Source organism: Rhinoderma darwinii, chromosome 3, assembly GCF_050947455.1.
Source record: "Rhinoderma darwinii isolate aRhiDar2 chromosome 3, aRhiDar2.hap1, whole genome shotgun sequence".
Lineage (NCBI taxonomy): Eukaryota > Metazoa > Chordata > Amphibia > Anura > Rhinodermatidae > Rhinoderma > Rhinoderma darwinii.
The window spans coordinates 129,057,629-129,083,239 of NC_134689.1; the positions used below are offsets into that span (position 1 = coordinate 129,057,629).

General features: G+C 41.9%; 1 protein-coding gene across 1 annotated transcript; it reads right to left on the reverse strand.

The window, feature by feature from the left end:
• Positions 1-846: 846 nt before the first annotated feature.
• Positions 847-19,504, reverse strand: ACTR6 (actin related protein 6). Its single transcript, XM_075856709.1, has 11 exons — positions 19,330-19,504; positions 15,336-15,453; positions 8,711-8,779; positions 6,395-6,518; positions 6,159-6,294; positions 5,996-6,052; positions 5,301-5,399; positions 5,149-5,227; positions 3,048-3,219; positions 1,239-1,377; positions 847-1,064 (listed from the first exon to the last, which is right to left on the reverse strand). Exons 1-11 carry the CDS (start codon positions 19,488-19,490, stop codon positions 935-937), a joined length of 1,284 nt encoding a protein of 427 aa, XP_075712824.1. The 5' UTR covers positions 19,491-19,504; the 3' UTR covers positions 847-934.
• Between the last annotated feature and the right edge of the window lie 6,107 nt (positions 19,505-25,611).

Below are 25,611 nucleotides of genomic sequence, written 5' to 3' on the forward strand. Positions count from 1 at the left end.
GGACCACAGCTTCTTCCCCCCCCCCCCCCCCCTCCACAAGGGCTGAAATGAGAGCTGCTCATATAAGCAGCTCTCACTTCAACTTCCTCTTACTCCGGCTAAAGGGAGCTTTAAAGCAATACCTAGATCACAGCTCTACCTGACATCTAGCCTTGGCTACTTAAAGGGGTTGTACGCTTAACAAAAAACAGGTATAAATATTTTTATGGGTTAGGATAGCATTTAACTTTCAATAAGACGTCTGCTCTTTCCAGAGCAAATGACAGAAACTATTCAGCACTTCCTGCAACAGCATGACATTCCGTCTGCCGACTACCTGGGTACTCTCAAGGTATCGCCTGTCTAGTGCAGAACCTGGGTCGAGCGTTACTTGTTTCTGCCCCTTTGAGCCCTGCACGAGGCAAAACAGTAGGGGAGATTTATTGAAACAAATACAAATGAATATGGGTTGTTGCCTTCAGCAAGCAATCCGATCTCAGCTCTCCTTTTTTAGAAGCCCTTTTCAAAATGCGAAGAAAAAAAATCTGATCGCATTAATAAATTCTAGGTCCACAGAATGGTGGCGAAGTGTTTAGAACTGTTGCTATGCAGCACTAGTGCCCCATTCCACAGCTGAGGTATGTGAACCTGACCTGTGATATTGCCCATCTTTATCACAAATAATATATTAAAGTAGAAATATTACAATAAGCCAGTGAACACATACAAGTGTACTTTTCTGCTTTTTGTGAGAATTTTACAGGTACAATAATGTTCCCTTAAAGCACTGAAAAATTTTCCATATGAACCAAAGCTTTATGCTTAAATCACCATTGTAGTTAATGAATATAGTACCACACAACAAATTGTTCTAATAAATATTTATGCAAGTTCATCTATTTACATGACAAAAAAAATGGGTTAAAAATATAGTTTACAAGACAGTATAAATAAACTAAACATCAAATTTCTCTTCACAAATTACATGGCCATTTTCCTCATATTCCTCTCTGGTCACCACCATGTCTTCAAAATCATCGTTATCGGATATTAACTTTCCTCCTTCCCAAGAGTACGTAATGGGGCTGAAAAAAAACAAACAACCAACCAATGATCAGTCTGTGGTCTATATTCTAGTTATGTATTCTAAAGGCGTATTGGTAGTCGTTAAGAGGTTAAAATAGGAATTATTATTAAAGTCAGAAAGCATTTAGGAGCTCATATGTTCGTTCACTGCTGTACAAGTTCACAAAACTTACTTTTGAGGCAATATGACAGAAACGTCGTAGTCTGTTGGAGTGAGTTTCCGCACTTCAGAATACATACGCTCTTTGAATCCTGGAAGTATTGAGTTTCCTCCAGTAAGGACTATGTTCTTGAAGAAATGAGGTTGCATTTCTAAAATAGTAAACAAGTAAAATAATCAGTAACGTTTTAAGTACTGTTAAATTAATGCGTAGGATAAAGCAGGCAATTGTATAGTATACACAAACCAGTTGAGATGCCATAAGGCTTTAATTGGGCCACAACAATATGGGGGCAAGCTACATAAGATGGTGCAATGGCACAATGACTTTTTCGCTACACTAAATCATCTCATTAGATAAATATTTCATAATGTATACAGACTCTTTATTGCATATCAGTTGATGTGGGGATATGTGAAGTCATTGGCAGTTAGGTGTAGGGCCCAGGTAGCACTTTTGCAGTGGGGCACAACAGCCAAGCTACACATCTACTGCAAACTAAGCCTTTAGAACATGATGTACAAGGTCAATAAAGAGCCTAAAAGAATAATAATAATAATCTTTATTTATATAGCGCCAACCTATTACGCAGCACTTTACAATTTAGAGGGGACATGAAACAAACAATATCAGACGACATTACATAGTGACAAACTTAATTTACAATTCAAACCAGAGGAGTGAGGACCCTGCTCGCAAGAGCTTACAATCTATGAGGAAATAAGGGAGACACAAAGTGTAACAGTGTTTGTTCTGTACAATGGTCCGGCCATTTTTATACACATGGGGTGGTGCACATAAAGCTGCATGAGCCGGTCACCAGCCAGTATCCGTGTATGACGGACATGAAGAGAAGGAGTGTGAGGGAATCTTATTCTGATGAATAATCTAAAAGGGGGGCCATGGAAAGGAGTCAGATTAGGGAATGTTATAGGCCTGTCTAAATAGGTGTTTTTAGGGCACATTTAAAACTGGATATTGAGAATTAATCTGATTGTCTGGGGTAGCACATTCCAGAGGACTGGTGCAGCACAAGAAAAATCTTGGAGACGGGAGTGGGAGGTTCGGATTATGGAGGATTTTAATCTAAGGTTAGTAGCAGAACGTAGAGCCCGAGTAGGGTGGTAGACAGAGATGAGGGAGGAGATGTAAGGAGGTGCAGCACTGTGGAGAGCTTTGTGGGTGAGAATAATAAATTTTAATTTTATTCGGAAGGGGATGGGCAACTAGTGCAGTGACTGGCACAGATTAGAGGCGTTGGTGTAGTGGTTGGTCATAAATATGAGCCTGGCTGCTGCATTGAGGATAGATTGGAGAGGGGAGAGTTTGGTGAGGGGGAAGACCGACTAGTAATGAGTTACAGTAGTCAAGATAAGAGTGAATCAGAGCAACAATGAGAGTTTTGGCTGTTTCCTCAGTAAGAAAAGAGCGGATTCTGGAGATGGTTTTGAGGTGAAAATGACAGGAGCGTGAAAGTGATGGTATGTGAGGAGTAAAGGAGAGTCAAAATTAACCCTAAGACAGCGGGCATGCTGCTTAGGAGTTATGATAGTGCCACACACACACAGAGATGGAGACATCAGGTTTACGGAGGTTAGTAGATGGTGGGAACACAAGGAGCTCAGTTTTAGAAAGATTCAGTTTCAGATAGAGAGAGGACATGATGTTAAAATAGCTCTGCAACACTGGTATATCTTACAATAAGAGCCATAAAACAATAAATCAGTCTGGTTAGGAAATATATATAACATTACCAAAGAGAAAGTCTGGGAACCTGTGGATCCATTTACAAAAAAAGGCAAAAATTCTTTAGCGTCTTACCTTCAGGGAGATTGTTGATGGAATGTACTATGGCTTCTGGAATACCCATTTCTTGAATTCCTATATCTGAAGGATGGAAAAGTATTTCTGGGACTGCAAACCGTTCATTAGTTAAACGAAGAATCTGCTCTCCGGCTGTTGTATTTCCACTAAACACCATCTCTTCCCTCGGCTGTTGTAAATCGCAAATGCAATAGCCAAATTAACGGGACACCAAAATCATCCTTTATACTTAGAATTTCACTCATATGTTCAAGGTCTTATACACCCAACACCTTAAAACATTTCACACAAAAAAAATAACACAAAGCCCCAGATTTCTCATTTTTAGGCACATTTTACTCCCAAATAATGTCTAATCTGCTGCGTAATATTTATTAACAATTTGTGCCATGAACCTCCATTTCTAAAAGTGGCGTAAAAGATATGATTTAGACACATTTATTAAATGTGAAAGTTTAAAAAAATAAAAATAAAATTTGCATCTCTACTCAACAAGGAACTTGGTGTAGACAAAAGTACCGTTGTTTTAGCCAGTGTAAAAATTAATAGTAGGTTCAAAAAACACTTGAAAAACGATCACTCTTTGTTGAAGGCGCTCCTGCATTCACGTTTGGAAGTCAGCCAAAGTCCCCAGTAATGGAAAAGCCTCTCGATAAGTGAAGTATAAAAATACTTTATTTATTTAATAAAAAAAAGGTGTGGGTGAACAGCATTTGTTTCTATATATGGTTCAGGAAGCTACGCGTTTCGACCTAGGACTTAGGTCTTCATCAGGCTTATAAAAACTCAGAAAGATGCGTTATTTAAATGCTCACTTGACCATTTGAAGTGAGCATTTAAAGAACGCATCTTTCTGAGTTTTTATAAGCCTGATGAAAACCTAAGTCCTAGGTCAAAACACGTAGCTTCCTGAACCACATATAGAGACGTATGCTGTTTACCCACACATGTCTTTTTTATGAAATAAAGTCTTTTTATACTTCACTTACCGAGAGGCTTTTCCATTACTGGGGACTTTGGCTGACTTCCAAACGTGAATGCAGGAGCGCCTTCAACAAGGAGTGATAGTTTTTCAAGTGTTTTTGAACCCATTCTCCACATCGGATTCCGCTGGTTCTTCAGCCACAGGTGTCCACTCAGAGGGCCAGCAGACTGCCTAAGTATGGAGCACAATGGCTCCACTTGCTAGATGATAGAGTTGTGCCGGCCTTCTAGAACAACTACTAAAGGTGAGTGCAACTCCTCACGAATACACCTTGATAGTACTATCCACCCTGAATTGACGGTATTACCCCAGAGGAGCGCTCTGTGTCTGACTTTTTCCCCCATATCCCTCAAAAATTAATAGCAGTGATGTATGTTTTGACAGCTTTATCATAAGGGCAAATGCAAACATAAATTTGTCTCAAGATATGTCAATAAAGTCGTCTACTTTTACTTTGATTTTGGCTAAAATGACACCACTTTTGATAAATGTGACTGCCAAAGTGTTTAGATTTACTTTGATCATTCATTCCAGCACAATATACAAGTTTGTTTCAAGGCAACTCCTTACAAAGGAACCCATAAACTAATAATGGCTCAGAGTGGGTAACGCCAAGGTCCAGAGATTTTATCCACTGAATTTTATCAACCTCTTAAGAAGATACAATAAAAAGGTGCTGGGCAGAGGCCTGTACCAAAGCAAAGTGAATCAAATGGCCAACATCCTACAAGATGTCAGTCACTTGCATATAGTTATGGTAAATTACCCACAGCAGGATCAGAAGCTTCCACATGATAGAGAAGAACAATTTATTATTAAAATGTAGTGTTTCTCTATGACAGTTTCTCGTTGGTTGTCCCAAACATGGGATCCATAAACAAGGAAGAATAAGGGTTCAGAATGTAAATTGCACTAAACCAACGCGATCTATAATATATCGGTCTTACCCCTACTATTCATTCAGTGCAATCGCGCAAAGACTCTAGAAGGGGATCATAACTAAGCTTCAAATGTTAGACACATTGCATAAGAGAACCATATCACGCTTGTATGTCTGTGGTGTACATCATCACCCTGTAACCTCTAAATGTGTCATACCAAAGTTCAACATACCTTAACAAAACCTTTCTTGATGGTGCTGAAGTCTGGCAGAACATAATCAACCATCAAAGAGTTATCTTCTGCTTTTACTCTAAAGGAAATACTTGTTAGCATTGTAATCTAGATTTACAATGAAAATGCAATCTGTATCTCAGAATACATACTTGGCCCGTTCCATTTCTTTATAAAAATCTGCAGCTACGTAGCACACATCTTCTTTTACTTGATTGATAACATGGGTCTCATCCATAACATGCAATTGTCTGGTGGAAAATATGTGTATATTAACATGATAAATAAAACTAATTTAAATGAAAATAAAACAAGAAAAAATTACTAACATTGAACTGAGACTATTTGGGTCCACGTAGTGGGCTTTTTCGGCTGTGGATTTTGCAGTAAAATAATGGTGCATGCTGCTCTACTTTGTCTAGAAAAAAATTATGGCATCTGCGACAGAGGCCCCTAATGGGGTCCCTAACACAGAAAATTGTGCAAATTATAGCATAAAAAAATAAGTATATCAAAAGGATACTCTCTTGACATAAGATGGGTCAATGGGAGCCTACGGCTGTTGCATTCTACGTATGCGCTATGAGCGTATGCCGAACGTGGGCAAAAAAATTATATGTAACCAAAGCCTAATACATTTCTCCATCCCAACTTGATCTTCTAAGAATATAAAAGAATCAACCATAGATAATATAAGCCATGTCTAGAGGCAGCTTTAAGTTACAGAATAGAGAATTACAAGTTTGCTTTAGAAAACAGTCCACAAGTCTAGTTGCGAGATGTAAGACTAAACTAGGAAAACAAGCTGAGAAAAGTTCTACACCGTAGCGCTATTTTGTGAGCTTACCTGTATGATATGATCTCTTTCAGATGATTTGTTAACAACTTTCCCCCAACATTAATTCTGGAAAAACAAAATGATACAAAACAGTACAAATAAATATCCAGGACTACTAGGATACTGACGTTTTCTATATTAGGCAGATAAGTTTCCTTAGCATTGCACCTACCTTATTATTCCTTCTTGCTTTTTCTTACTGCGACAGTACGGCACAATGTGTGTGAAGGAATAGCCAGTGTCTACAATGGTGCAGCACAATTCTGAAGGGTTGTCATGAAAGTATCTATGTGCACTCAGAGCCCCAGCTTACAAAATAGAAAAGAACATAATGAGAATTCAACCTATATGACGACATCTGTATGTCACGACCTTACCCCAATATTCAAATAGTCCAAAAACACTTACGGTTCACTCTTAGAGCAGCCTGAAACTGATATTCTTCAAACAGAATCTCATTCATAGACTCTTGTATTGAGCTGAAGTTAAAATAGGGCTCTGTAATTATTATGTTTGATTCCATGAAGTCCACCTTAAAAAAAAAAAAAGCATAAAACACAATTTTAATGAAACTTAAATTGTACCTAATGTTTCAGGTAACTTTTCAGAATAAGACGATGTGTGTGTACATGAGGAATTACACAATTTCTGGCCCTTATATGACTTGTATGTGGCATTATTTAGCAGTTTTCCCCTCTGCAGGCTCGATCTCTAATTCTCAGTTGTCTGTGAGCTAGTGGTCGGTGCCTTATGGCTATCATATCTTCTATACACGGGAGAGCAGGATTCTCCTCTTCTCGATCACATATATTAGAAGCTGCAGCAGTAGCATGGAGGACATTATACATGCTACAGACCTGTGTAGCTGAGAATCCAGCACTGTTGTGATGGTAAGATCTCTGTGTGATGCTCTCTGCTCCTACTTCCTCCACCCTTCATAGACTTACATGCAGCCGGAGATGCTGACTCTCTATCTCTGCTCCCCCCTCCTGCTCCCTTTCCATAGACTTGTATATTAGGCAGTGAAGTGACACCCCCCCCCCCCACCTTCTGCAGCCCTCAATTCTGCTCTGTAACCAGGGACGACCAATGCTTGACAACAGGGGGTGGACAGCAGATTACAGGAATGGTAGACACCTAGTGGCAGTAACTTCACACAGAATTTGCATGGATAAAACAGAATTTTAAAAGTAAGTAAGCTTATTATCAGAATCACTACTACATATAATAGGAATATTGGAACAGTCCGTTTGATATGTATTGCCCAGAATGCAGTCATATAATCAGGCCAAAACTGGTAATCTGAATAATCCCTCATTTTTCCAGAAGGGCTGCTCTGTTAAACTCGAGAAGGGCTGTGATGGTTTCTAAGATTGCAGAACAACAATATATGCTACTCTGCAGTGGTACAGAAGTCTGCAGAACTAAAAACTCAGGGAAAGTTATTTTTGTCCTGCCCATGTAGCCAGTTGCAGTGGATCCCTGAATGAGAAGGAATAGGGAGAAGAGAGAAGCCAGAACATGCTGATATCCTGGTAATTTCTCCTCGCTACTGCTAGGAACACACAACCTGTCTGTGAGATAGTACAACAAATAGAGACAACTGAACTACAATTCCCAGCAGCTCTTAACACCAGAGACCTCCTCAACCCAGGGAGCAGGCAGCCATTATGTCACAGCCTGTGGCTCTGTAGATACTTTAAGGCTCATGTGTCAGGGAAGTGTAGTTTGTGGCAACCAATCAGAAACTGAAAATGAAAGCAGAGTTGTGATTGGTTGCAATCAAAAACACCACTGTTCTTTGACTGCCCAAGTGTTCGTTCATCCATTCTGTGTTCTATGGCTGCCTGGTGTCACTGTGCTGCTCTATTTCTCATCGCTACAGATATAAGATGGCTGACGTTATCCCATTAGTTACACAATGCATAGTGTGGATGATATATAATATAGTTATATGTGTGGTACGTTGTTATCTCATGTAAGAAACACAACTGTGTTTTTTTCAAGTGGTTCTATGCTTTTTTTTTTGTATAGATCATTGAGAAAATCTAGGGCAAACCCTAAAAGCTGCTCGTTTACGCTCAATGCGCTCTCCGGGCGGTGTGCCTGTCCCTCTCCTCAATGTAGCATGCGCTATTATCATCTACAAGGAGGCAACAATGTGACGCTGGTTAAAAAACTACGCTAGCTTGGACCTGGTGCGGTTTTCCATCAATTTCTTAGTTACAAAAGTTTCGGGAGAAGTTAATAGATAAATCACACCCCACGCAAAGCTGAAGCGCGACCCACTTTTCCCCAAACAAGTGCACGTGGTAATTTGGTCATATATAAGGCATTAGCTGTACGCCATATTTTCCAACGCATTTACGCCAGTATCTGTTCTGGAGACCTGCGTTGTAGTCCCAGTCTGGCCCTGTACCTGATAAAATAATATGTACGGTAGCTTCAAAGTGGAGCTCGGGATCGTCTTGTACAGTTTTACATTACAGAAATGAGCCTCTTATAAACATACTCCTATTCGCTTAGTATCAAATTACATAATAAAGGATTTTTAGAATAATACATTTCACATCTGATCTTGGTAACCAATAAGATAAACACAGAACTAATCTATGACCATATCATTATAAAAAAAATAATTTCATTATGGAAACTTTTATTTAAAAAAAATTATCTTTGAAGCAACTACTCAATATTACTGGGCTGTCATGAGCAGTACATTACCTGAAACATTTCCTTCCCAAAAAGGTAATCCCATACTTGTCTTTGGACATCCCAGTTCACCAAGTAACCCTATTTAATGAAGAACATACGATTAAATATGCAAGAAAATTTAAATAATAAATAAACCTGAAGCAAATTGCAATCAGTTCTTTCAATAAAAAAAATATATATATTTGGCGTCCACACCGACGTACCCCTCTGACAAAGGCAAGTGCGCCAAAAGCGCGTCGGGGTGGACGCCAGCCTGCTGCTCTCTGTGTATATACTATTATGGGTCAGTATGCTCCTTTTATGTTATCCTCAGTACAAATAGTCTTTGTTATCTACTATATCACATCTGCCATTACCTATTCAGGTTTGCACATAATGTATTCCGCTATATGCAACTACTGTAGTTATTGTTGAAAGAGTATGGTCCAGTTAACCAAATATCAATCTCTACTATAGAACTATACCAGAGTATATGGCTAGGTTGTCCTCTTTTTTAGAGTGTCTGTGGACCTACTTAACCCCTTCAAGACACAGCCTGTTTTGGCCTTCAGGACACAGCCAATTTTTTCAAATCTGACATGTTTCACTTTATGTGGTAATAACTTCGGAATGCTTTTACCTATCCAAGCGATTCTGAGATTGTTTTCTCGTGACACATTGGACTTTATGTTACTGGCAAAATTTGCTCGATACATTAAGTATTTAATTGTGAAGAACACCAAAATGTAGCGAAAAATTGCAAAAATTAGCATTTTTCTAAATTTATATGTATCTGCTTGTAAGACAGATAGTAATACCACACAAAATTGTTGCTAATTAACATCACCCATATGTCTACTTTAGATTGGCATCGTTTTTTGAACATCCGTTTATTTTTCTATGACATCACAAGGCTTAGAACTTTAGCAGCAATTTCTCACATTTTCAAGAAAATTTCAAAAGGCTATTTTTACAGGGGCCAGTTCAGTTGTGAAGTGGATTTTAGGGCCTTATATATTAGAAACCCTCGATAACTCGCCCCATTTTAAAAACTTCACCCCTCAAAGTATTCAAAACAGCATTTAGAAAGTTTCTTAACCCTTTAGATGTTTCACAGGAATTAAGGCAAAGTAGACGTGAAATGTTCAAATTTCTTTTTTTTTTTGCAGAAATTCCTTTTTCATCTATTTTTTTTGTAACACAGAAAGTTTTACCAGAGAAACGCAACTCAATATCTATTGCCCAGATTCTGCAGTTTTTAGAAATACCCCACATGTGGCCCTAGTTCACTTATTGACTGAAGCACCGGCCTCAGAAGCAAAGGAGCACCTAGAGGATTTTGGGGCCTCCTTTTTATTAGAAAATATTTTAGGCTCCATGTTGGGTTTGAAAGGCTCTTGCGGCACCAAAACAGTGGAAATCCCCCAAAAGTGACCCCATTTTGGAAACTATACCCCTTGAGGAAATTATCTAGGGGTATAGTGAGCATTTTGACCCCGCAGGTTTTTTGCAGAAATTATTGGAAGTAGGCCGTGAAAATGAAAATCTACATACTTTCAAAGAAAATGTAGGTTTAGCTTATTTTTTCTAATTTCCACAAGGACTAAAAGGAGAAAATGCACCACTACTTTTGTAAAGCAATTTCTCCCGAGTAAAACAATACCCCACATGTGGTCAGAAACGGCTGTTTGGACACACGGCGGAGCTTAGAAGGGAAAGAGCGCCATTTGGCTTTTGGAGCTCAAATTTAGCAGGAATGGTTTGTGGAGACCACGTCGCATTTGCAAAGCCCCTAAGGGACCAAAACAGTGAAAACACCAAAAAAGTGACTCCATTTAGGAAACTACACCCCTTGAAGAATCCATCTAGGGTTGTAGTGAGCATTTTGAACCCACAGGGGTTTCATAGATTTTATTAGAATTGGGCAGTGAAGATAAAAAAAATCCTTTTTTTCCAATAAGACGTAGCTTTAGCTCAACATTTTTCATTTTCTCAACAAATAAAGGAATAAAAGAACCCCAACATTTGTAAAGCAACTTCTCTGGAGTACGGCAATACCCCATTTGTGGTCATAAACTGCTGTTTGGGCATACGGCAAGGATCAGAAGAGAAGGAGTGCCGTTTGGCTTTTGGAGCACAGATTTTGCTGGATTGGTTTCTTGACACCATGTCACTTTTGCAAAGCTCCTAAGGTACCAGTACAGTGGAAACTCCCCAAAAGTGACTCGATTCACGAAACTACGCCCATTGAGGAATTAATCTAGGGGTGTAGTGAGCATTTTGACCCCACAGGTGTTTCATAGATTTTATTAGAATTGGGCAGTGAAAATAAAAAAAATCCTTTTTCTTCAATAAGACGTAGTTTTAGCTTAAAATGTTTCATATTCTCAACAAATAAATTAAAAAAAGCATCCCAACACTTGTAAAGCAACTTCTCCTGTGTACGGCAATACCACATATGTGGTAATAAACTGCTGTTTAGGCACAGAGTAGGGCTCAGAAGGGAAGGAGCGCCATTTGGCTTTTGGAGTACAGATTTTGCTGGATTGGTTTCTGGTCGCTATGTCGCATTTGCAAAGTCTCTGTGGGACCAAAACAGTGGAAACCCCCCAGAAGTGACCCCATTTTGGAAACTACACCCCTCAAGGTATTCACCTAGGGGTGTAGTGAGCATATTAACCCCACAGGTGATTGGCAGAAATTGGTGTGCACGCGATGTTGCAGAGTGAAAATGTTTTTTCAATAGATATGCCAATATGTTGCGCCCAGCTTGTGCCACTGGAGACACACACCCCAAAAATTGTTAAAAGGGTTCTCCCGGGTATGGCGATGCCATATATGTGGAAGTAAACTCCTTTTTGGCCACACTGTAGGGTTCAGAAGGGAGGTAGCGCCATTTGGCTTTTGGAGCGTGGATTTTGCTTGTAGTAGTTTTGTTTGGTGTCTTACTGGGGTTTCCATTTATAATGTGGGGGCACATGTAAGCCGGGCAGAGTATATAAGGGGCATAGTCAGGTGGTATAGTGGGCTAAAAAAAAAACAATAAAATAATCCATAGATGTGTGTTATGCTGTGACACAATCCTTTCTGCAGAGCCCGGTGTCTCACTAATAAATGGTCTTTACTTATTCCCCTTTTGGTCCACACTCCGCACCTTTGCAGTTTGGGGGATTTTGCAGGAAAGTGTTGTCCTGGTATAATACGGGCACCCTCACTTCCAGCAGATATGTTTGAGCCCTACCCTTCCTGGTTCCCTAATTTTAGGGTCTTGATAAATCGCCTCTTGAAACAGAAGAAACGTTCCCCTCGGGCCGGCACGACTGCATATTTTTTATTTCCTGGCTTATTGGTGCCTTGACTCATTTTATTTTTTCATAGACTTAGTGGTATGAGGGCTGTTTTTTTTTGTGTGTGACGAGCTGTAGTTTTTATTGGTACCATTTTGGGGTACATGCGACTTTTTGATCACTTGTTATCCTTTTTTTTTTGGAGGCAAGGTGACCAAAAAACAGCAATTCTGGCATATTTTTTTAGTTCTTTTTATACAGTGTTCACCACGCATTATAAATTACATGATAGCTTCATTCTGCAGGTCAGTCCGATTCCGGTGATACCTAATTTATAGCACTTTTTATGTTTTACAACTTTTTGCACAATAAAATAACTTTTGTAAAGAGAATGGATTTTTTCTGTCGCCAAGTTGTGAGAGCCATAACGGTTTTAAATTTTTTGTAGACGGAGCTGTATGAGAGCTTGTTTTTAGCGAGACGAGTTATCGTTTTTATAGGTACCATTTTTAGGTACGTGCGACTTTTTGATCACTTTTTATTTAAATTTTTGGAAGACAAAGTGACCAAAAAATAGCAATTATGTCAGTATTTTTTGTTATTTTTTTTACGGCGTTCACTGTGCGGAATAAATAACAATATTTTTATAGTTCAGGTCGTTACGGTCGCAGCGATACCAAATATGTATGGCTTTATTCTTTTTTTTCAATAATAAATGACTTGATAAGGGAAAAAGGGCGATTGTGTTTTGTGTTATTATTTGAAACTTTTATTGTATTTTTTACAACTTTTATTTTTACTTTTTTTACACTTTTCTTTAGTCCCACTAGGGGACTTGAAGGTCCAACTGTTTTTTTTATGTTCTAATACATTGCACTACCTATGTAGTGCAATGTATTAGAACTGTCAGTTGTTCACTGACAGCAAGCCGATCAGGCTCCGCCTCTGGGCGGGGCCTAATCGGCTAACGTAATGGCAGATATGAAGCCATTGTTAGGCATCCTGTTGCCATAGTAGCAGTCGCCAGCTTTGATGCAGCGATTGCATTGAATCGCTGCATTGAAGGGGTTAATGCCAGGAATCGGAGCTAGCTCCGGTTCCTGGCGTTAGATCGGGGTGTCCGCTTTAACATACAGCGGACACCCACTGCTGATGACGCCGGCTCAGCTTCTGAGCCGGAAGCTGAGCCGGCGCCATCTTGCCGATGGTACCGGAAGCCTCCTGGGCCCCGCCGACGACGGGGCATAGGATTCCGGTACTGGTGGACCGGGAGGTAAGTATTACCCCTCCGATCACATTTGCAGCCACCGGCAACCCAGCGATCACGTTGCTGGGGTGCCGGTGGCTATAAACTCCTCACATGCTGCGATCTCTATTGAACGCAGCATGTGAGGGGTTAATCGGTCGGATCGGAGGCTAGCTCTGGTCCTGGCCGATACCTCAGGCTGCCAGCTGTAACATACAGCTGTCACCCGGCGGTGATGTCGCTGGCTCAGCTCCTGAGCCAGCTTAATCTCCATCACGTACAGTTACGTGGAGATGCGGGAAAAGGCCATCTCCCATCACGTAACTGTACGTGAAATGGCTGGAAGGGGTTAATTGTTTGTAAATTATATGTTATCCATTAATAATAAAAAATTGTCATATTTTGATACCTAGAAATTGTGGTTGCTTTTCTTTTTTTCGGTTATATTCGGTTATATGTATTTGGTCATAATGCAGACAATATACAGGGTGGGCCATTTATATGGATACACCTAAATAAAATGGGAATGGTTGGTGATATTAACTTCCTGTTTGTGGCACATTAGTATATGGGAGGGGGGAAACTTTTCAAGCTGGGTGTTGACCATGGCGGCCATTTTGAAGTTGGCCATTTTGTATCCAACTTTAGTTTTTTCAATGGGAAGAGGGTCATGTGACACAAACTTATCGAGAATTTCACAAGAAAAACAATGGTGTGCTTGGTTTTAACGTTACTTTATTCTTTCATGAGTTATTTACACGTTTCTGACCACTTATAAAATGTGTTCAAAGTGCTGCCCATTGTGTTGGATTGTCAATGCAACCCTCTTCTCCCACTCTTCACACACTGATAGCAACACCGCAGAAGAAATGCTAGCACAGGCTTCCAGTATCCGTAGTTTCAGTTGCTGCACATCTCGTATCTTCACAGCATAGACAATTGCCTTCAGATGACCCCAAAGATAAAAGTCTAAGGGGGTCAGATTGGGAGATCTAGGGGGCCATTCTTCTGCGGTGTTGCTATCAGTGTGTGAAGAGTGGGAGAAGAGGGTTTAAACTAGTGCTTAGGCCAGGATCACACACACAGCCTTGATTAGGTTTTTGTGGCAGGTTTTGGCTTAGGTTTTTTTAGCCAAACACAGGAGTGGATACAAAACAAAGGAGACGCATCAGTCTTTTCTTATTACCTTTCCTTTTGGATCCACTTCTGGCTTTGGCTCCAAAAAAATTAACCAAAAATTGAATCAAAACTAGGAGTGTGATCCTGGCTTTAATCACCTACCAGACAAGAAAAAGAAAAGCACTTGCAAGTATCATTCATTTGCATTGGTGCAACACTGGACACAATTTTCACAATGGAAAATCATTACCACCAACATTGAAAACATCTTTCCATCTATGCCTCTTTACCAGCCAGCATCATGACGGCGAAAAATGTGAAAAGAATTGACGGCTTGGGGCAGAACATTTACAACTATTGCCAACTTTTGTCAAATTTTAAACACTCAAAATATAATTTAGGCTAGGACTACACAGTAGTAAAGTCGCTTCATTGCAGCGACTGTAATGTTTCTCTATGATGAACATGGATGTGTGCGACCTTGTGACTACCATATCAAATTTGACCAGGTCAGATTTTCCGTGGAGCCCTAGCCTTGAGGGAGATGTAATGGGGGTCTAGTTTGTGGTCAACCAGTTTTCTCAGAAACAGATATAGATAAGAAATGGCTAAATAAAGAGATTGTCTGCACTTTCTGCAAACTTTTGATGTTACAGAGACATCAAAAGTTTTAAATCGGTGGGGGTTAGGTGGTGGGACCCGCACCGATGCTGAAACGAAGATGCAGAAGTTCCCAGCTGAGTGTCACGCACCTTCGGCTGTGATCAGAGATCCCTGTCAGGCTGAAGACGGCTCACAGAAATTCTAGATGAGCCGTCTTCAGCCTAACAAGGAGCGCCCATCACAGCCGAAGGTGCAGGGCCCCCACCGTTAAAAACTTTTAATATGTCTCTATGACATATAAAAAGTTAGCAGAATATGCAGTTATTTTTTAACAATACAAGGACCAAATTTATTATTAATACACATGATAACAAGGACGCCATTTACACAAAATAATTACCTTTTGATATGGAAGTATATAAAAAAGTCCGGACGGATCCTTTACTTCATCAATTTGATTTGCTGTAAACGTCTTTAAGCGAGCAGTCTTTGACCTGAATTGACAGTTTGGAATAACACTGAAAAAAAATAAAATACAATTAACTACAGTATAGTAGTAATAGCTATAGAGAAATTAAGGCTCCGTTCACATTACATTTAGTCTGCTGCGCTATTCTTTCCTGTAGAAAATCACAAACAATCCGTCACAATGGTTATGGCTCTAATAATAGTAAAGGAAGCCATGATGTCAGCGTGAACAAAGCCTAAGTACGTCATTGTGCTGATTGGTACATAGTGTTTATTCATAATAAAAGAACAGTTGTATTAAAAACGACTGCTGTAAAGATGAGTTGCCTATAGTCTTTAAGAGGCTCTGTCACCACATTATAAGTGGCCTATCTTGTACATAATGTGATCGGCGCTGTAATGTATTTTTTATTTAGAAAATTTATTTTCATCCAAGTTATGACCTATTTTATCTTTATGCTAATGACTTTCTTAATAGACAACTGGGCGTTTTACTTTTGACCAAGTGGGCGTTGTGAAGAGAAGTGTATGACGCTGACCAATCATCGTCATACACTTCTCTCCATTCATTTACACTGCACATGGTGATCCTGCGTTGTTCACTATGTGCAGTCACATACTCACACATTAACGTTACTGAAGTGTCTTGAGAGTAAATAGACATCGCGTCCAACCAGGACGGGAGGTCTATTCACACTCCCGACACTTCGGTAAAGTTCGTGTGGGACGCACAGCAAGCGTAATCTCGCGAGATCTCGCTGTAAATGACAGCACTGCGTGATCTCGATGTGCTGTGAGAGTAAGTCACACACAAACGTTACCGAAGTGTCGGGATTGTGAATAGACATCCCATCCTGGCTGGAGGTGATGTTTATTTACTGTCAAGACACTTCAGTAACGTTAATGTGGGTGTATGAGACTGCACATAGTGAACAGTGCAGGATCACTATGTGCAGAGCAAATGAATGGAGAGAAGTGCATGACGCTGATTGGTTACTGATTGGTCAGCGTCATACAGTTCTCTCCACAACGCCCACTTGCTCAAAAGTAAAAACGCGCCCAGTTGTCTATTAAGAAAGTAATTAGCATAAAGCTAAAATAGGTCATAACTTGGTGAAAATATATTGTTTTTCTAAATAAAAAACACTGCTGTAATCTACATTACAGCGCCGATCACATCATGTACAAGATAGGCCACTTATAATGTGGTGACAGAGCCTCTTTAAGTTGGCCATATACCGTAGATAGCTGCCGGCTAACAGCTATTCTTCCCCACTTCACTATACACATGTACACTTGGCTCATGGATATGTACACAAAGTGGGAGAGGGGAATAAGCAGCTGCCAAACAACTTGTCAGTGGCTTAGCTACCATGAGAACAAAGGTTGGGGCATGACAAAATACAACAAGCCCGATCCTTCCTTCCCCCGGACATCTGCTGTTGGGGGGAGAGTCCGGAAAACCCCCATACACATAGTTAATCTGCCACAATCTATGGGTTCAGCCGACGTCCATCTAACATCTATAGGCACCTTTAGTTCAGAAAATAAAACAAAAGCTTCTTATCTTAACGCCGAAGGACGGATATATCCGTCCTCAGCAGCTGCTAGTTCGCGCAGGAGGACGGATATATCCGTCCTGTGATGGCGCGGGTACTGACAGTGTACCCACGCGATCAGCGGCGGGAGCCCGGCTATTATACACAGCCTGGCTCCTGCTGCAACTGCCGGAATCGAAGCGCGCTCCAATTCCGGCAGTTTAACCAATTAAATGCCGCTGTCAATAGTGACAGCGGCATCTAATGTGTTTGACAGAGGGAGGGAGCTCCCTCTGTCACCCCATCGGCGCCCCCGCAAACAAATCGCCGGTCGCCGTCGGGTTTCCATGACAGCCGGGGGTCTAACAAAGACCCCAAGGTCTGCCTTCAGCATCTGCCTGTTAGGCGATGCCGTAGGCATGACCTAACAGGTTGCCTGTCAGTTTTACACGGACAGGCAATAATGCTTTGGTATACTAAGTATACCAAAGCATTATATATGCGATCAGCACATCGCATAGTGAAGTCCCCTGGTGGGACTAAAAAAAAAAATGTCAGTTAAATAAAGTTGGTGAAAAAAATAAATAAAATAATTACAGTGAAAATCAAATAAAACTACTTTTTTTGCCCAAAAAGTGGTTTTATTTAGTAAAAGTGTAAGAACAAATCACACATACACATATACGGTATCCCCGCAATCGTAACAACTTAACCAATAAAATGAACACATTAATTAAATGGCCGGATGAACGGCGTCCAAAAAAACCGCGAAAAAAAAACGGCAAAATTCTCTTTTCTCCCATTCCCCCCATAAAAAATTAAATAAAAATTAATCTATAAGTCCTATGTACCCCAAAATAGTACTAATGAAAACTACACATTGGCCCGCAAAAATCAAGCCCCCATACGGCCACATTGATGGAAAAATAAAAAAATGACGGCTCTTGGAATGCGGCGATGCAAAAACAAGTAATTTTTTTCTAAAAGGCTTTTTATTGTGCAAACATAGGAAAACATATAAAACCTCTGCATATTTGGTATCCCCGTAATCGTGGCGACCCATAGAATAAAGTGAACATGTTATTTACGCTGCATAGTAACCGGAGTAAATTTGTAACGTGAAAATTAATGCTGGAATAGCTGCTTATTTTCAATTCTCTCCTAAAATAAAGTTAATAAAAGTTAATCAATATATTGTAAGCATCTAAAAATGGTGCAATTACAAAATACAACTCGTCCCGCAAAAAACAAGCCCTTATACGGCGATGTCGACGGACTAAAAAAACAGTTACGACTCTTGGAATGCGACCGTGGAAAAACAAAAAATAATCCTTGGTCATTAACGTGCAAAATGGCCCGGTCATTAAAGGGTTAATCAAAGTTTTAGCCAAACTGATCACGTTTTTGGAACATCAGGCCACAGGTGATCTCTAATAAATAAGTGATTCTCATTCAGACCTGCATATTTGATCACTATTTCGCATCTGCTTTTTTTTAAGTTAAAATCAAGTGTGGATGTAAAAAGAGAAAGACTATAAATGTTTCCATTATTTCATTTGTTTAGGATCCACTCCTGCTTTTGGATGCAAAATACTGATCACAAATAATTGGATTATGTTGGCGCTATATAAGGAACAGTAAATGAATGAATGAAACCCCAAGTTTCTGGTATCAGTGTGGGTCCCAGTGGTTGGACTGCCGCAAAATAATGTTTTAGGCCATAAAATATGATGGTGGGAAGAGAATGCTTCCAGGGCATATGCCGAACGTAGCCATATTAGCCCATTAACACGATGTATGCCATTGCCAGAGTGTTGTTTTGGGGGTATGCACAAGAATACTTTTTTTTGCTGTACTTAAAAGGGTAGTCAACTATGCTTTTTAGTACAGAGGCATCCTATGGACGACGTATGTAACTATATGGAATACGTCAGGGGTTTACGTTCAGCGTAGATGCCAGATTACCCCAGAATATACACTGGATATAGTCACTAGACGGGATGTGAACTGATCCGAACAGTGGTCATAGTAAAACACTATTGACATAAATGCCACTCTATTGTATGACTTCTATCAGAGATGTTTTTAACATGCCCTATTCACACCTATCGAAAGATCACCACTGCCAGTGAAGGAACATGATGTTACAGCGTCAGCTGCGTTACAGAATTAAACATAGAAAAAGTGTAATATGTAGACTAAAAATGTGTTCATATAAACCTATAGGCAAACAATAGCAGCCGCACTGCACAGAGCATCACACTGACACTAGTACACAGCAGCGGTCAGTGAGAAGACATGGAGGATAGAGAGTACTCGAGTCTGCCACTCTATGTGGACTCTATGGTAAGCAGCCCGCTGGCGCCCTTCTCTACATTCAAAGCGCACCTCACTTCTCCGTTGCTGTATCCGATCTTTGCGGTGTAGGCCCCGTTATCTAACACCAAGGTGGTCATCCCGGGTCTGGAAACCCCGCATACAGTGTACGGATCATCCGGGAATTGTGTGACGTGAGCCGTACGAGCCTGGCGCCGCTCTCCCCGCTGCATTGTGGGAACTGGGAGGACTAGACTCACCTCCTTGCGTATAGCTAGTCTGGAAACGGGTTGTTTCACTGTGAGTGTGCCGTAAAGCATCCGGCGGCACCACAGAAGCTGGGAGTGACTATCACGCTACATAATAAACGGAAGCGGCTTTTGGTTTAGGACATTCATCCTGTATTGTACAGAGTACGAGTATTGTGTTCTTACTATTGTATTATGTGTCCTATAAGGGGAATAATTATACTCCTGTCTTTCATCCACGTATGCGTCTATTTTTCTAAGCTTCCTGTGAATAGTTTCTTTGAATCCGCTTCGGTTCTTTACCAATAGACAATTGGTATTTAAACCCTGTGGCAAGACTGTTATCACTGGAAAAGGGCATTCACTAATACTAATAAATGACCTTTGTTTGATATAAAGAAAAAAGTGGCTAAAACGTATCACACACTTTATTGGATTAGGCCCTAGATGTAAGGGGTTAAATTGTAGTCTAGATTCCCATATTTATGGGTTGGTCATGTTCATGTGGTAGATAACCATTGTAGTCATCTAATGTGTTCCTCTTTCGTATGTATCTAGTCCTAGTCTGTGATTGGTGCAACTTCCTAAATACATTTTATTAAAAATTATTTTTACTTTGTGATACAGCTGCTTTGTATACTGTATACAGAGCAGCTGTATCTTGCTCTGAATCCTAAATCCCTCAGGTCAGCGGGACTGATGGGTTTCGTGTCAGCGGGTCACTTTTTATGAACACTAAGTTCAGACTCTGAACCCGTCAGTCCCGCTGACATGACAGATACAGATTTCAGCGCTAGATAAAGCTGCTCGGTATACAGATACAATACAAAGCAGCTGTATCTCAAAAAGTAAAAATAATTATTAATAAAATGTATTTAGGAAGTTGCACTAATCACACTGATGCACAATTTTATAATAATTAAAAAAACGATGTCAAAGTTGTACAGTCTTTAACCCCTTAGTGACCACCAATACGCCTTTTCACGTGAGTCACTAAGGCCTCATTTACACGAGCGTATTATACGCGCGTGCGACGCGCGTGCTTTTCACGCGTGTCGTACGCACCTATAATAGTCTATGGGGCTGTTTAGACGATGCGTGAATTTTGCGCTGCGTGAGTGCGTTGCGTAAAACTCACGACATGTTCTATATTCTTGCGTTTTTCACGCAACACGCACCCATTGACTTCAATGGGTGCGTGAAAACAACGCATGCCACACGGACGGTCCTGCGTTGCTTGCGCGAAAATCACGCAAGAGCTGTCAAAAGGATGAATGTAAACAGAAAAGCACCACGTGCTTTTCTGGTTACAAACATCCAAACGGAGTGTCAAATTAGAGAAGAGCGCACCGAACTTCACCGGGTTCGGCCGAACTCGTTTTGACCGAACCCGGCAAAAAATGTTCGGGTACGCGACGTCAGGAGACAGTCACTGCCCACGGTGCTCAAAGACTTAAACTGTTTCAGCACCATGGACAGTGACTTTCGATCACAATATACATATACGTGTAAAAAAAAACAGAAGTTCGGACTTACCGATAAGTCCCGGCTCCTTCCTCCAGTCCGACCTCCCGGGATGACAATTAAGGCCAAGTGACAGCTGCAGCCAATCACAGGCTGCAGCGGTCTCATGGCCTGCCGCGTCATCCTGGGAGGTGGGGCCGGATGACAAGAGAGGGACGCGTCACCAAGGCAACGGCCGGGAGACCGGACTGGAGGAAGCAGGCAGTTCATGGTAAGTTTGAACGTCTTTTTTTATTCACAGGTTGGTGTATATTGTGATCGGAACTCACTGTCGAGGGTGCTGAAAGAGTTCCTGCCGATCAGTTAGCTCTTTCAGCACCTTGGACAGTGACGGGCGTTGACTAGCCTCATCTCTATGATGGCGGCTGCGCGAAAATCACGCAGCCGCGCATCATACACGGATGACACACGGAGCTGTCAATTGCCTTTTGCGCACGCAAAACGCAGCGTTTTTTTGCGCGCGCAAAACGCACACGCTCGTGTAAATGAGGCCTAAGGGGCTTTAGGCTAAGGCGACGCCTTTTCACGTGATCGCTTTAGCCTAAAGTAGCGCCGAAACGAAAGGTCAGAGCTCCGTTCTCAGCTACCGGAGGTAGCTGAGAGTTCGGAGCAATGACCAGAGACCATCACAAGTGGTCTCTGGTCACGTGATCGCCGGGAATCGTTATTTCACGGTAAAGCGGCAGATCGGTGCCATTTCTCTCTCCTCTCATGGAATAACTCCTTAGAGAGGAGAGAGAACGGGTAATTAGTGTTCCTCACCCCCTCCCCTGTCCGATTTCCCCCCCCCCCCCCGTCCGACCCGCCCCCTCATCCGATTCCCCCCCAAAATGGTGCCCGCATGCGCAGTGCAAAGCTTACCTGTGTCGGTAGCTGGCACAGCAACAGTCAGGGACCGTTGTGACTGGTCCCTGATCAGGTGATCTCTGTGATAAAACCTATCACAGAGATCACTGACAGTTATTTTCATAACACAGCCAGGACATGGTCTGTGTTTCTCTCTCCTCCCATTGTAGTTGTTCTGAGAGGAGAGAGAGATCAATCTGCGTCCTGTGCTGTGAAGAAAAAAAGTGAAAAAAATAATCTTTCTAATATATATATATATATATATATATATTATATATATATATAAAATCTATATTAGTGTCAGCACTAGCTTAGCGTTAGTGCTAGATTAGCGTTACTTTAGGGTTAGTTCTAGTTTATCGTTACTTTAGGGCTAGTTTAGCGTTAGTGTTTAGGGCCGTAATACTACATTAGGATTTTATTTTATTTTTTTTACGTCTGTTATATAAAAAAATATATATATATAATAATAATTTGTGTAGTTTTTAGGTTTACTTTAGGGTTAGGACTTATAGGGTATATATATATAGCAAAAGAGAAGACAGCAGCACTCACACAGAAATCATTGACCAGGTGCCCAGCAAAACGTCCCGATCCTCGGACGGAATGTTGGATATAGCAAAAGAAAATTTGCAGCACTCCAATATTAAAAAATGGTGGTTTATCTGGAGTGGTTTATCTGGAGTGAATAAACCACCATTTTTGTCATATTGGAGTGCTGCAAATTTTCTTTTGCTATATATATATATATAAATATGTCTCAGCGAATGTACAGCGCGGAGCAAGCCTACGCCTTGCTATGTTCCGAGACTTCTGAAAGCGAAACAGTCACCGCTTCAGAATTTGTTCCTAACAGTGACAGTGACGATTCTAATTCTACCACTGAACCCCATAGTCCTATGGTGGAAGATACGTCAGTCGTTGTAGAGGTGTCAAGTGCAGGGCCGAGTGTTGCAGTCCCTCCCGTGATGTGGGATCCTGCACTATCATTTCCCCCCCAAGTACCCCAATTTGAAGCGACTCCAGGAATTAGTGTTGACGTCCAAAATTTTACCCCCTATGATTTTTTTCACTTATTTATATGTGATACGGTTCTAGACTTGATAGTCCAGCAGACTAATCTGTATGCTAGGCAGTTTGTTCTACAAAAGCCTGCGTCTATGTACTCCAGAATGTGGAGCCCCACAAGTGTCCCAGAAATAAAAAAAAATTTAGGCATTACCCTCAATATGGGTTTGGTTAAAAAACCCTCTGTCCGGTCCTACTGGACTTGTAGTGCCGTCCACGCTACCCCTGTATTTGCAGCAGTGATGTCCAGAAACCGCTATGAGGCCCTAATGCGATTCATGCATTTTACTGACAATTCCCAAGTCCCCCCAAGAAGTGACCCAGCCTATGATCGGCTTAATAAATTAAGGCCATTAATCACCCTTCTAAGTGATTTATTTCTAAAGTTGTGCACCCCTGACAAAAATTTGTCTGTAGATGAATTGCTCATTAGCTTCAAAGGTCGTCTTTCCTTTCGTCAATTCATCCCTTCCAAACAAGCCAGATATGGGGTGAAATTGTACAAAGTGTGCGAGAGCACAACGGGTTACACCTGCGGTTTCAAAATCTATGAAGGCAGGGACTGCCAAATTCATACCCCAGGCTGCCAAGAAACTATTGGCACCTCTGGCAAAATTGTGTGGATCCTAATGGAGCTATTTCTACACAAGGGGTACCACGTCTATACAGAAAAGTTTTATACTGGTGTTCCCCTTTATAAAGCCCTCCATGCTGCAAATACAGGGGCCTGTGGGACAGTACGGAAGAACAGAGTAGGATTCCCACAACAGTTGGTGTCCAGGCGTTTGGGAAAAGGAACATCCATGGCCCTTGCAAGTGAGGAATTACTTGCAGTGAAGTGGGCCGACAGGAAAGATGTCTACATGCTGTCCACCGTACACCACTGTGGAAATTACGGAGAGGGGGGCTACCACTGCAAAGCAGAAACCTGTCCGTGTAACAGACTACAACAAATTTATGGGGGGTGTAGACCTTTCCGACCAGGTGCTTCAGCCTTACCTGGTGAAGCGCAAAAATAAGGCCGGGTACAAAAAGGTAGCAATCTATCTCATCCAGGTTGCTACCTATAACAGTTTTGTTATTTTCAAAAAAGCCCAAGGAACGCTCACTTTTCTTCAATTTCAGGAGAAGGTCATTGAGCATCTCCTTTTTGAGTCCACTATACCGGCACAATCCTGCGAATCTGAGGATGTGCGCAGGCTTTCAGAGCGCCACTTTTTACACCCTATTCCTTCCACTGAGACCCAAAAATATCCCTGTAATGGCAGGAAGGAGGTGAAGGGAAAGTGAGCCCTAATCTACCCACCGCCCTGTCCCTGCCTACTTGCAACGACCCGCCCTAGGCGACGAGGTACAACTGGGCGGCGGTCCCTACGCTGTCTAAGTGCACAGGAAAACAAACAGGGAACACGCAAGGGAAGGGGCAGGAGCCACGGAACGCCACGAGGAAACGGAGCGGCGAACGAACAGTCAGGACCAGGACGAAGTGAGTACACCCGAGCGGGCACGGAGACAGAAGCAAGCCAGGGGCAAAGCAAAGCAGGTCAAGCAGAACTGCAGCAAGGCAGAAGCACGGCAGAAGCAGGCTGGAGCAAGCAGCAGTGGGGCCAGGAATCCAAAAGAATTACAAGCACTGAGAGAGAGAACAGGGCAGGTAATAAAGGACAGGGGGCGGAGCTAACTCCGACAGACCAGGCCGCGATAGGCTCTCCCACTCCTGAGCCTGCCACCCTGGTTGGTGGGAGATGGTGTCAGTCGAACAGGTCTGGCCTCAGGTGTGGATTGATTAATCCCAGGAGTATACCTAGATGAAGTACCTGGCAGATCCCTAACAGTACTCCCCCTTTTATGAGGGGCCACCGGACCCTTACTAAGGGGACCCGGTTTAGTGGGGAAGAGAAGGTGGAACCTCCTGATCAATACCCCAGCGTGAACATCACGGGCAGGTACCCAAGTCCTCTCCTCCGGCCCGTATCCTCTCCAATGGACCAGGTACTGGAGGGAGCCCTGGACCATCCTACTGTCCATAATCTTGGCCACCTCGAATTCCACCCCCTCAGGGGTGAGAACGGGAACAGGAGGTATCCTCGAGGGGTACCAGGACGGGGAGCAGCGTTTAAGGAGGGAGGCATGGAAGACGTCATGTATGCGAAAGGATGGGGGGAGCTCCAGACGGAAGGATACAGGGTTGAGGACTTCAATGATCTTATAAGGTCCAATAAATCGGGGAGCAAACTTCCTGGACGGGACCTTAAGGCGCAAGTTCCTGGACGACAACCAGACCAAATCCCCGACGACAAACCGGGGGTTAGCAGAACGTCTACTATCCGCCTGAATCTTTTGTGCTCTCTGGGACGCCTCTAGGTTCTTCTGAACCTGGGCCCAGACAGTGCACAGTTCCCGATGAACATCCTCTACCTCAGGATTATTGGAACAACCAGGGGAGACGGAGGAGAACCTTGGGTTAAACCCGAAATTACAGAAAAACGGGGAGACCCCTGACGAGTTACTGACCCGGTTATTCAGGGAAAATTCAGCAAGGGGAAGGAATGAGACCCAATCGAATTGACAGTCAGAGATGAAACACCTTAAATATTGTTCCAGGGATTGGTTGGTCCTTTCCGTTTGGCCATTAGTTTCGGGATGGAAGGCGGAGGAGAAGGACAGA